The sequence below is a fragment of the Ylistrum balloti genome, unplaced genomic scaffold (assembly GCF_031769215.1).
Source record: "Ylistrum balloti isolate Yb309-2 unplaced genomic scaffold, AGI_CSIRO_Ybal_v1 Utg370336, whole genome shotgun sequence".
Taxonomy (NCBI): domain Eukaryota; kingdom Metazoa; phylum Mollusca; class Bivalvia; order Pectinida; family Pectinidae; genus Ylistrum; species Ylistrum balloti.
Window position 1 is genome coordinate 128,288 of NW_026782243.1, and position 13,798 is coordinate 142,085.

Here is a 13,798-nt window from a genome sequence, read left to right on the forward strand (position 1 = left end):
CTTAATAATTTTATGTGCCACTGTGTTTCTGAGTTGATGTGCCAGTCTAACACATATCTTCAGGCACTTAAATGTTTGACCCTGGGTAGAAATGTCATTGTCAGTTTAACCTTTTCATGACCTTTCATGACCTTTTCATTATGCAGGTACCCTTGTTGACCTTTCATGACCCTTTCATTATGCAGGTAACCTTGTTGACCTTTCATGACCCTTTCATTATGCAGGTACCCTTGTTGACCTCCGGCCCTTGTATAGTTTTAGCCCTGGAGAGAGATAATGCTGTCATAGCTTTTGACTCCTTAATGGGAAGGTAAGTTCAGGAGGTTGTTTCTTTTTTGCAATTCTAAATCTTTCCTTCATTCATAACCACTCTTATAGTCAGATTAAGAAACAAAGTTAAATTTAGATAATTTTTCTGTTTAGCTTTCAGCTGAAATGTTATATTGAGTCCACTAATTTCATTGTGTGTCTTTCTGGTTTTCAGTAGCTACGGGTCAGACTCTCTGATAAGCCAGTATGGTGAGGATATTACCAGGCCTAGTGACCTTACTCAGGTAATTTGTAGACCTTCACAACTTTAATGATTAGTTAGTCTCAAAGCTAAAGGATCTAGGTTCAACATCCCAGATTGTTGAACAAAAAGACCAGACTACATTTCATTTCAGCCAAACTCACTCAATTTTATCTAAGAAAGAGTTTGCCTTGTGTTCTTAATTCTGAGCATATCATTTTGTGTACTCTCGAGTACTATTAGTATTATCAACCAAATGATTTTAGACAAAGAGTTGTTCCCCTTTGCATATACTTCACCCTATTTCATGTCAAAAAATATTAAACCTGAGTTGAACAAAAGGCAGAAATATCGGCTGTTTAAAATTACAAAAAATATTGTTAATTGTTGCTTTTGACTTTTCACAATTTATGACCAGTAAATGAAAATGGAACACATGAAATTTGCAATACAGAAATCACATGTCTTTTTATGAGGCAAAACAAAAAACTGATATCGGTGTTTTCCAACTATCCGTATTTATTTTGCTACTAAATAACTCTAAAATTTTTGTGCTGATTTAGCTGGCAATCTCATGCAGCACTAGTACCCTGAGGCAAATTTACCACAGATATTTTACATATAATTATACAGACCAATATTAGGCATCAGTGACAAGTATACATCACTTATACATCTCTCCTGAATGTGATAACTTTTCATTGCTTTGACATATATTAACCAAACTTCTAATTTTTTTTTTTTCTTTTTTTGGTAATTTTTTTTTTCTTACCATCCCAATGTTCCTTCAAACAAGTTTGAGGGGATAGTACAATCTATATAGGATTCAACATGTCAATATGGCCATTTGTCCAGAACCTTATAAGGGCAACTTCTGCAATACTGTTTGATAGAATTCAGCATTTGCTAATACAGGAGATGCTGTTATTTGAGGATAAACATCTCATTATACACACATGTGACACTTGTACATACCTGACACATGGGTATAAGCATATGTAACAGAGGTCATTATCTATTTCGATGCCTCCACTAGGAATTGAACCCGTGACCACTGGCTTTCTAGTCTTAAGCTCAGTCAATCGAGCTAAAGAGAAGTTCTCTCTAGCCGAGTGGTATATTGTGGCTATTATTTTACCAGGGTTACACATACCCTGATCAATATTATGGTACTTCAAAAGAAGTCTATCAAAAGCAAGCAAGAATTATAAAAAATCTTTTTAAATATTGTACAAAAAGATCCCTACCTATTGACCCAATGTTGTTTTAACACAGTATATACCACACAAACATTTCAGTGTCAAAGACAGGATATCATTTCATCTGTTTAGGTTTATAATATTTTTTATTTCTTCATAACCACTGCCATGAAGGATACAGGGGATATAGGGATGTTCCCACACATAAACACCAAGTTTCAGGGTCGTAGGGTCACGGTTAAGGGCGCTGTTATGTTTTTGGAAGAACTTTGTTAGAATCTATGGAAACTTCATTCCTGGAGAGATTTGATCGTAATTTACATTCTCATTAAGGACCATAATATCAGAGATGAGTTAACAATGTAAAGGCTTCACTCATTGGAGGATTTTGATCAAGCTTTACACAGTATATAAGGCTAAAGTCAAGTTAGCACAATGGAGAATTCGTATCATAGTGATGCCTTGTTTTTGTGTGTTTTGTTCAACTGTGTAACAAAAATGACTCCCTTTATATTTTTGCAGTTGTTCAATTTCATGACAAGAATATTTCATGATTATCGTTTCTTGTTACTGATAAACTTGGAAAATGTTTCTTGTCCTAAGATTTGATTGGAACATTAATCTGTGCTGTCCATGTAAATGTAAATTTTTCTGAAAAGTTTTTTGATAATTGATCTTAATTTCAATCAAGAAAGCATCCAAAAAAAATGTTGCTGTTTCTACTTGGTTCTAAAGTAGTGTTTGTAGGGTACAAAAAACATAGATATGTTTTCTAAATTTAGAAAGTGTACATTGTGTATGTTTATATTAGGAAACTGATGTCCTTGTCACTGTATGTAGTATGATTTCAACTAAGCAGATATATATACAGGTCTAAAATTTTAGACTGTGTTTGTTTCAAAGTGATTTTTACGCAGTTACTGTTTTCAAACTCTACAAAATTTCAAGGTTTTTGCTTTTAATTAATCTAAGGTGACTGTATTAATGTTCTGCACATATAGACATATCCCCTGAATACTGTGACATAATCACCAACATACAGGGTGTTCCTCCTCTACTGACTTATATAGTGTTTAGATAAAGTAGGACACGGAAGGAGGCAGAAGAATTCACAATATATTCTCAGATACCAGATAAAAATTCTTCAAAAACTTTTTCTGCATACCAGCCAACAAGAAGCAGTTTTGTTAAATGACAAACTGAAAGCTGAAATCAATTCTAACAATTTATTGTAGATATTATATTGATAATCCTTCTTAATGAAGAATATTTTTTAATATTATGTTAGTAATTTATCAAATTAGTATTATATTCACTACTTTGATTGTCACTTTCAATTAAAGACATAGGTAAGAGAATAGAATTGCAGATGAAGTATATATGTCAGAAGGATGATTCACATTTCGTTTTGTTAAATATTGATTTGAAATGAAGCTACTTTAGTGTGAGTTTTATTATAAATATTGACAAAAAACACTTGGTTAGAAACGAAACAATCTTCATATTGATGTACTCTAGAAGTTGAACACCATGATCAATGATCCTAGAGACTTGACTGATCTTGGATGTTGTGAGAGAACCAATTTTCGAGATATATTTCTATAGAATCCAGCAGAGGAAATTTAAAGGGGCGTACGAGTTATGAGCAAGGGGAGATAACTTGTCCCTAAGCTGCAGAACTCTATTATGATTTGGTGTCAGGTTGTAGAGAGTTGGTGATAAATAGTGATGATTTAGTAACTTACTAGCTGGCTCTGCACCCAATACAAACAAATTTGACTGAAATGTAATTTTATGATTTAGGAACCAGGTCTAGTGCTCTATTCCTCGCTGCAGTTTTGACATGAAATATTGCATTTTGTGATTCATATTTTTGAAGTCTAGTGTTCTGTTAATGCGATATTTGTGCTTCCAAATTTCTTTTTTCTGAAAAAAACACTATTAATTCTATTCTTCAAAATGGACAACTCTTTTGAATCAGATTTGAGAAAAAAAAAGATGAAAAAAAAATGAATACGTTGTTATTATGAATATCACCTACTGAAAAGGAAAGCTTTCTATAAACATATTTCTTCACTAAGCTTATTTAAAAATAATGTAATGAAAATAATTTCTCATACTTATATGGAGCTGAGGTGAATATATAGTCATGCTTAACTGTTCCTTGCGATGTCGTTAATGTGAACAGTTTTAAGTGCCATTTCAGTGTAGTGTTGTATGACTGCCTGATTTGTTTGGATGTTTGACTTGTAGTTAAAGACATACCATTACTGATGGCATCAGGTGTGCTAAAATTACAATACCAATGAAGGATAGGCAACACCGCAAGGATTTCATTATAAATAGGAATCGGTTTTATTCAGTGGATGGCCCATGCATTGTGAGCATGCTTAACGCTTCTATACCTGCTGCACCTCCCAAATAGTGATCTGTTTAAAGTTGTCAAAGAAGCCATGTTTACATACTAGATAGAGTACTCAACAGGATTTCATGTAGGTGACTATCATTGATACTGCAGCATGCTGGTTACATTTTGATGTGTATGCTGTTTGTAAAGGACTGGTGATGAATAGGTATGAAACCAAGTCAGTTTTAAGCATTGAAATTCATATTATGTATTTGCACAATTTGTGTATTAAGACTAAGTCTACAGAGTAATGAGAATTTTCACTGGTTATGATGGAATCTGGACACTCACATTTCAGTGCTGTTTGTTACATCAGCAATTATTTCATTGTTTACTAAGTAAACACAAAACCTTGAAACAAAATATGTGTGGTAATGTTTGGCTGACTTGGTATCCGATTTGTCCTGCATACACACTCTAAATCCCACTTCACAACTCATCTTTATTTGTCCTTCTGGAAAAAGAATGTGTTGTCTGAGTGACAGTTTGGAAGCCTCCGGAAGCCTCTGGGCACACAAACCCTTCATTGACTCCCTGGTCTCGCGGAGAAATCAGATATTTTACAAACAGACCAGGAAATTAGAATATTTCAATTTGTTATATAGGACAGTAGCCATTATTTTGAAATCCACTGAGGGTTTCACATGTTGTCCTGTTTTATTGAATCCAATGGTATATAGATACAGTATATTCTTAAATAAAGCTGAAAACTTGAGATTTTGAAATTTAAGATAATGAAATTTTACGTAATTCTATTAAGATACCCAGTCTCATGATGTCCTGGTGATTATTAAGTGGAACATATGTTGGATCTTTTCAAGAAGTGATGGAAACTTTGGAGTTAGGGAATTTCAAATAGTACCAATCGAGGTTCATTTCAAGAAATATTGTATAACAGTTAATATGTTCCAATAGAATATTCCTTAGATTTTTATACATACCTGGATATGGTTCCAGCTCATTTTATTTTTTCCCTGTTTTTTTTTTTTTTTTTTTTCGTCTTTTTAAAATATTTTTTTCTGTGATATACTTGAGGTGAATTTAAGACAAAATTGGCATCTCACGGCAATGTTAAATGTTGAAAGTTCTGATATCATGATCAGACTACTTTTGTAGCTGGTTGTTTCAACTGTACTCCACTCAACCTAAAAACTTTATGCTTTTCAAAGATTAAAGGCTGTTGTCAAGTTTGAACAATTCCTTTTATCATACAAGCATTGCAATGAGTAAAGGGATGTCACTGTTCACTGTTGAAGCTAACTCATGTATTTGTGAACTCATTATCTTTCAGGACAAATTACTGCCAAATTCACACCACAGATCAGTAATGAAAAATAGTTTATTACGGTATTGGTTGAGGGCACTAGATTCTTTGTTGAATGGCCTATGGGCCGATGTTGACTGCCTGATATATGTGACTGGTGCGACTTTAATCTCCGTAGCAAGCCGTTGAGTTTTCTAAGATCTGCGTTGCGATAATTCTATCGATGTTTCTCGCTTTGTGTGTGAAGTTATTCATATTGTGATGAAATTTGTTTGACATTTGACCAGGAAAATAAATTTATTTCTGCTCATGCTGGTGTAATGGTTCAGTGATCGTAGGGCAGTTTTTCTCTTCTGTTTGATCAACTCCTGTGGAACCATACTTTGGGAATGCCAATTCTAATGAAGCGTGAAATACTTCTTCTGTGTCACAGAACAGTGGTGTTAGATTACTGTACCGGTAGTTGATGGGTTATAAACATTGACATCGACAGAAATCCATAAAGAATTTAGTAGAGTTAGCAAAATTCAAATATATTAATATGTCATGCATCTTTTTAAATGATTTTACCAAAAATTTGTTTAGACAAATCTGTAAAAAAAAAAAAAAAAATAGGGAAATATTCTAAATATAGCTAAGGCTAGAGAGATTAAAATTTCTGATTTCCAGTGACCAAGTAAATTTTCAGAGGTGTGACTCAGATGAAAGATGATAAGTGCTGTGTTTTGAGAAGTCATTTATTGAGCTTGTTATTTAATATGCCCATGACTTCATTCTGTTTGAAATACAGATGCATTAGTTTAAAGTAATATTCCCAAAAGCAAGTTCTGAAAATATGCTTTATTTCTTTGTGACCACAATGTACACACAAGTGTCACAGACGTTCGTAAGAAGGGCCAGGATGACTTTAACTGATCAATGTCACTTCATTGGGATGTACACCATCAAAAGGGAAGACTATATCAATATTTTTAAAGGGAAGTAACTTAAGTCTGGAGAGCCTCATTCTGTCTTAAGAATTTCTCTGGTGCTTTAGCCTCTATCTTTTGACCACTTTTCAAAGAATTACAAAAATTGTATAAAAGACACACAAGTGAATGGCACCTTTTAATACAACAAATTAGATATGGCAATGGTAGAGCCACATAAGAAATCAGATAGTGTCATACATGCTGTTATGTCCTTCTAGGTCTTATAAGAATTGCTAGGCCATGAAGTCTATGAAGCAATTTCAATAGGAAATCAAAATAAACTTCAGTACAAGTCGAAATATTTGCGATGGAGAGGTAAATAAATTTATTCTGGCTCATACTATAAGATATGACGTTACCCTGTCACCTGACATCCATTCACCCTGCCCATACTATAAGATATGACACTACCCTGTCACCTGACATCCATTCACCCTGCCCATACTATAAGATAGGACACTACCCTGTCACCTGACATCCATTCACCCTGCCCATACTGTAAGATATGACACTACCCTGTCACCTGACATCCATTCACCCTGCCCATACTTTAAGATATGACGTTACCCTGTCACCTGACATCCATTCATCCTGCCCATACTGTAAGATATGACGTTACCCTGTCACCTGACATCCATTCATCCTGCCCATACTGTAAGATATGACACTGCCCTGTCACCTGACATCCATTCACCCTGCCCATACTTTAAGATATGACGTTACCCTGTCACCTGACATCCATTCATCCTGCCCATACTATAAGATATGACACTGCCCTGTCACCTGACATCCATTCACCCTGCCCATACTGTAAGATATGACACTACCCTGTCACCTGACATCCATTCACCCTGCCCATACTATAAGATAGGACACTACCCTGTCACCTGACATCCATTCACCCTGCCCATACTATAGGATATGACACTACCCTGTCACCTGACATCCATTCACCCTGACCATACTGTAAGATATGACACTACCCTGTCACCTGACATCCATTAACCCTGCCCATACTGTAAGATATGACACTACCCTGTCACCTGACATCCATTCACCCTGCCCATACTATAAGATAGGACACTGCCCTGTCACCTGACATCCATTCACCCTGTCCATACTGTAAGATATGACACTACCCTGTCACCTGACCAAGTATTCCATAGTAAACTTAAAGCTTGGATGAAACTAAAATTTAAGAAATGTTGATATGAAAATGGAAGTCCAAATTTTGTATGGATGGTTGTGAGAGTACATTCATGGAAGTCCAAATTTTGTATGGATGGTTGTGAGAGTACATTCATGGAAGTCCAAATTTTGTATGGATGGTTGTGAGAGTACGTTCATGGAAGTCCAAATTTTGTATGGATGGTTGTGAGAGTACATTCATGGAAGTCCAAATTTTGTATGGACTTTTGTGAGAGTACATTCATGGAAGTCCAAATTTTGTATGGATGGTTGTGAGAGTACATTCATGGAAGTCCAAATTTTGTATGGACTTTTGTGAGAGTACATTCATGGAAGTCCAAATTTTGTATGGACTTTTGTGAGAGTACATTCATGGAAGTCCAAATTTTGTATGGACTTTTGTGAGAGTACATTCATGGAAGTCCAAATTTTGTATGGACTTTTGTGAGAGTACATTCATGGAAGTCCAAATTTTGTATGGACTTTTGTGAGAGTACATTCATGGAAGTCCAAATTTTGTATGGACTTTTGTGAGAGTACATTCATGGAAGTCCAAATTTTGTATGGACTTTTGTGAGAGTACATTCATGGAAGTCCAAATTTTGTATGGATGGTTGTGAGAGTACATTCATCATTCTGACAGATTGTGATCATATTACATAAGACTGGAAGAGATCAAAGCTTGTGAAGACTGCCAAGACTTCGCAAGTAATTTCTTTCATTTTTTGTCTTTTTTTTGGTAAAGTAATTACATATTGCCAGGAATTAACTCCTGAAAAGAGTACAGTGTGTGAGAAAAAGTCATAAAATGAACATTTGGTGAAAAAACATAGACAGTTCGATACTGTCTCTTTGATGTGTGGCTTTGTAAAGGTGATTTTTGTCGTGTTCCAATTAATTTCATTTCCTGTTTTTGTTACAAACAATGAATGTTGTGGAAATTGTACATTTTTGTGTTATTCCAATTCCTGGAGAGCAGAACAATTGTCAGACTGTACTGGTGTTATTATGTGGCAACCCTTCTGTAGTGACGATCTCTCTAATGCATTGCTGCATGCAGACTGTGTTTCATATGATGCACATGATGTTTTGCAGGAAGTGATGCAGTAGGCTTGGTGACAACCTATTTAAGTATCAGTTTATCTCTGATATGTACACAAGTGATCAATAAACATAATGTAAAAAATTACTGAATTATGAATTTTAACACCTCTGTAAGGGGAGAGGGGATATATGTGTAGTCAAGTCTTTCCTGTCATCATACACAAATGATTCATATAAATTGTACAAAATCACTGTGTAAGTATTATGAATTATGGATTTTAATACCCTTGTTATTCAAGCTGTCCTAACTACCTGTCACATCCCATTTAATGAGATGGGAATAGGGACATTCATGTAGTGCAAATATTTTCTGTTTTTTTGGAGATAAATCATATTTCAGGTGAGTGGGGATGGGAAATATAACATGGTGTGTACTTTTAAGTAAACTATTATCAAGAATAAACTTTGTGAACCACATCTATTAGGCTGGAATCCCTCAACTGTTCCCATTGATATTATAAGTCAGGAATATTCACAGCTTAGATCTGTTGCTTTTAGTACAGTGATGCTCTGATATCAGATAATCCCTAAACCTAACTCTATGTTAACTGTTTGAAGACCTTCATTAAGCGTTATTATTTTTTTTTTGTTGCATGGAGAGCAAAAACCAGTGACCTGTTTGGACAGGTATTCGTTATAAACATTTGGCCTTTATAGAGAGGTATTCATGATAAACATATTGCCTTTATAGACAGGTATTCATTGTATATACATGACCTTTATAGACAGGTATTCATTGTACATACATGACCTTTATAGACAGGTATTCATTATAAACACATGACCTTTATAGACAGGTATTCATTGTATATACATGACCTTTATAGACAGGTATTCATTATAAACATGTGACCTTTATAGACAGGTATTCATTGTACATACATGACCTTTATAGACAGGTATTCATTATAAACACATGACCTTTATAGACAGGTATTCATTATAAACATGTGACCTTTATAGACAGGTATTCATTATAAACACATGACCTTTATAGACAGGTATTCATTGTATATACATGACCATTATAGACAGGTATTCATTGTACATACATGACCTTTATAGACAGGTATTCATTGTACATACATGACCTTTATAGACAGGTATTCATTATAAATAGGTGACCTTTATAGACAGGTATTCATTGTGACCTTTATAGACAGGTATTCATTGTACATACATGACCTTTATAGACAGGTATTCATTGTACATACATGACCTTTATAGACAGGTATTCATTATAAACACATGACCTTTATAGACAGGTATTCATTGTATATACATGACCTTTATAGACAGGTATTCATTGTACATACATGACCTTTATAGACAGGTATTCATTGTACATACATGACCTTTATAGACAGGTATTCATTATAAACACATGACCTTTATAGACAGGTATTCATTATAAACACATGACCTTTATAGACAGGTATTCATTATAAACATGTGACCTTTATAGACAGGTATTCATTATAAACATGTGACCTTTATAGACAGGTATTCATTATAAACATGTGACCTTTATAGACAGGTATTCATTATAAACACATGACCATTATAGACAGGTATTCATTGTATATACATGACTTTTATAGACAGGTATTCATTGTATATACATGACCTTTATAGACAGGTATTCATTATAAACATGTGACCTTTATAGACAGGTATTCATTATAAACATGTGACCTTTATAGACAGGTATTCATTATAAACATGTGACCTTTATAGACAGGTATTCATTATAAACACATGACCTTTATAGACAGGTATTCATTGTATATACATGACCATTATAGACAGGTATTCATTATAAACACATGACCTTTATAGACAGGTGTTCATTATAAACACATGACTTTAATAGACAGATATTCATTATAAACACATGACCTTTATAGACAGGTATTCATTGTATATACATGACCTTTATAGACAGGTATTCATTATAAACATGTGGCCTTTATAGACAGGTATTCATGATAAACATGTGACCTTTATAGACAGGTATTCACTATAACATGTGACCTTTATAGACAGGTATTCATTGTATACACATAATCTTTATATACAGGTATTCATTATAAACATGTGACCTTTATAGACAGGTATACATTATAAACATGTATTTATAGACAGGTATTCATTATAAACATGTGACCTTTATAGACAGCTATTTATTGTATACACATAACCTTTATAGACAGGTATACATTATAAACAACTGGAAGTTTACAAATGAAGGAATAACCCTGACATTTTACACTTGTCTGAATTAGCTCCAATACATTGATATGTGTTAAAACTATACATTTTCTAGAAGTCAAATGGAAGCAGATTCCATTTATATACAGTATTATAAATTATAAGTTTAAACCCCTAGAGGCCACAATCTCTTACCAAATCTCAATTTCTCAGAATCCCAGTCACTCATTCGCTGATTGAGTTGAGTGTGTCCTTTAAAGACAGGTACTTGTAATATAGAGGTGGACTTTAAGACATCACATTTTCACTGGAGATGTATTAATCATTATTTAATTTCAGTGAGTTACTTGCATTTGTAGTTGTGTGGTGTCTCTATTGATTTGTCATGGCAGTGTAATTTCAAAAACTATTAAATATAGGTCTGATCAGTTGACTGAAACAGTAAAGTTTTGTCATTCTGTACTACTGTGAGTTTTCTGGAGATGCATGGTTTATATGGAGATATAAACCTCTGGCCACAATCAGGGTCAATCATATTTGACATTCTCAAATAAAAGTGACCTCAGCATATATGTTGCTAACAATTATATTGATGGTTAAAACACTTTGGTGACCATAATTTAGGTTGATATGTTGAATGATAAATTGATTGGTAAAAATTTGTAAAAATCACCATGCATTGGTACAGGTGATTTTTTCTCTTGTATCCAATAATAAAAATTGGAATCACAGCTTTTTTTTTTTTTTTTAAATTCAATTCTATATAGCAATGCAGCAGAGTGTTCTGTTTGTCTAGTGTCATGACTACTTGGAGTGATGTATGGTAGGTGATGACAGCTGTCACAGAGATAGTATTGTTGTAACAGGAGCATTGAACACTGGTGGGAGATACAGCATCTACCTAGATAGGATGGCTGGCAATATCGTAATTAGATTGGACATCATACAATGCATTATTTTTCATTTTGGTAATGAAATTATCGAAAATCAAAAGTAAACATTTGAAAAAAAAAAAAAATTTTTTTTAATTATTTATTATAACTTTTTGGTTTAAATTCATGTAAATACTTTTTTTTCATTTTTTCCTCCACTTAAAGACACCAGAATGTAGAAATATTTTAATGAAATATTGAATAGTTTTTCAAAGGATTCAATCAAATATAGGAATAACAGTAAATAATGATATAACATTTACATTACCAAATTCATCACACATGCATGAATATGCAGACTTCAAATTTCATTTTCAATTGTAGAAAAAATTTCATTCAAATCTTTGGAATTTTATATATGAAAGGCTATGTTCTATAAGGCAACAATTTTTTACTTTTGGTAAAAGTATTAAATAAACATTGAATCTTACAAAATATAAATTGTGATATGGAAACTGCTCAATTACGTGACACAGGACAAGATGACCATCTATGTGATGGATTATTCCATTTCAGTGTCAGAGAGTCCAAGTGAGTAAAGTTAAGGGTATGACAGGGTGTCATGTCAGACCAGAACTCGGAAAATACAATTACACTCGAATTGTTGAATTGAAATCAAGTCGGTAATTAATGTCAAATTACTCTGTAGAAAATTGATGTTATACATGTGCAAAAGAGTACAATCTTGATATAAAGCAAATGGTTTAATCATTTCACAAGCATGCATGCATGAAATGAAATGGGCATGCTAAAGAAATGATTTATCGACACATTTGGCAAATTGGAAAATCCAGCAATGATGACCAGGAATCCCTAGATATGATAAAAAAAATCTCATAACCAGGTTTGGTGTGATTCGCTGGAATGTGTGAAATTTCCTTTATGTATAGTAAGGGCAGATGCGGTGTTTTAGGCTGACCTAGATATCATCTGGAGTCCTCCCGCGTTCCTCTGTGGTAGAAGTGTTTCTCATGACGATGTTTCTGCAGCCATAGCTTTAATCAGTGATCTTATAGAATATGACAGTTTCTAAGTTATTTCATTAAAGTGTTGAGGTTGAATTTATTGTATTTGTGAGTAAATACTGATATGAATTGTTGTCACGATCACTTTTTTGTTCGTTGTTTCTTTTTGTATTTAATGAAAGAATTAATGAAAAAAAAGTCTGAAAACATCAGGAGAAACATTTTTATCTCCCTTATTGGAAAGACTGTTGAGCTTCTGCCATACCACATCATCAGTCAGTTTTTAAAAATTGCTATTAGTCATAGACAACTCGGTAAGTTATGACCAGATTTGGTCAGAAGCATGCTTGGGGAAAGGTGAATAAACTTTGTGTAAATGATTGGTCTTGTTACCTAGGAACTAGGGAAATGTTTTAAAACCTTGAATTCTGAATCTGTAGGAGTGATTGAAATTTGTTATGTTGGGTCAGAGTCCTTGGGTGAAAGGGAATCCATTTTATTAAAATGTGTGGTCTTGTGCATCCCTGGACAGAAGGGGCAGGGCCTAATGCTTAGGGGAAATAGAGGGAATTTTTTATTCTTTTTCTGTTGGAATGCTTTGATTCTATGGTCTGAAGTATCCTTGGTTGAATGGGATCAATTTTCTTTAAATGGTGAGTCTGGAGCAGGGAAAAAGAGCAAATGTTTAAAATCCTTCTACATTTGTCTAATCAATGTTTCTTTAATTTCGTCAAACATGTTTTTGATTTTTTGAAATATTTTATAATGAAATCAGGTTAGGTGGATGACACAGATTGGCTAATAAAGCTTGGCCATTGACCATCATGAGATATTAAATGCCACAGAACTCATTGACTGCCGGAGAGACCTTGTCCTTCACCATCCCACACCATCAACATATGCGCCTACTTCTGTTCTATATACAGTTGACAACGTAGCCAAGGAAGCCATACATGTTTGGTTTAATATCATATGTTCAAACCAATCAGGTTCTATGTTAAATACACCAGCTGAGGTCGAGTCTGGTGCTTGTAGTGCTTTATACA

At 33.9% G+C, this 13,798-nt stretch overlaps 1 protein-coding gene across 1 annotated transcript in view; it reads left to right on the forward strand.

Moving 5' to 3' along the window:
- Positions 1-13,798, forward strand: part of LOC132553571 (dynein axonemal assembly factor 8-like) — a 38,402-nt gene that overhangs the window by 23,249 nt on the left and 1,355 nt on the right. Inside the window, exons 26-27 of the mRNA XM_060217825.1 lie at positions 225-310; positions 485-554. Of these exons, the coding sequence (XP_060073808.1) occupies positions 225-310; positions 485-554 (156 nt within the window). The remainder of the gene's footprint in view (positions 1-224; positions 311-484; positions 555-13,798) is intronic.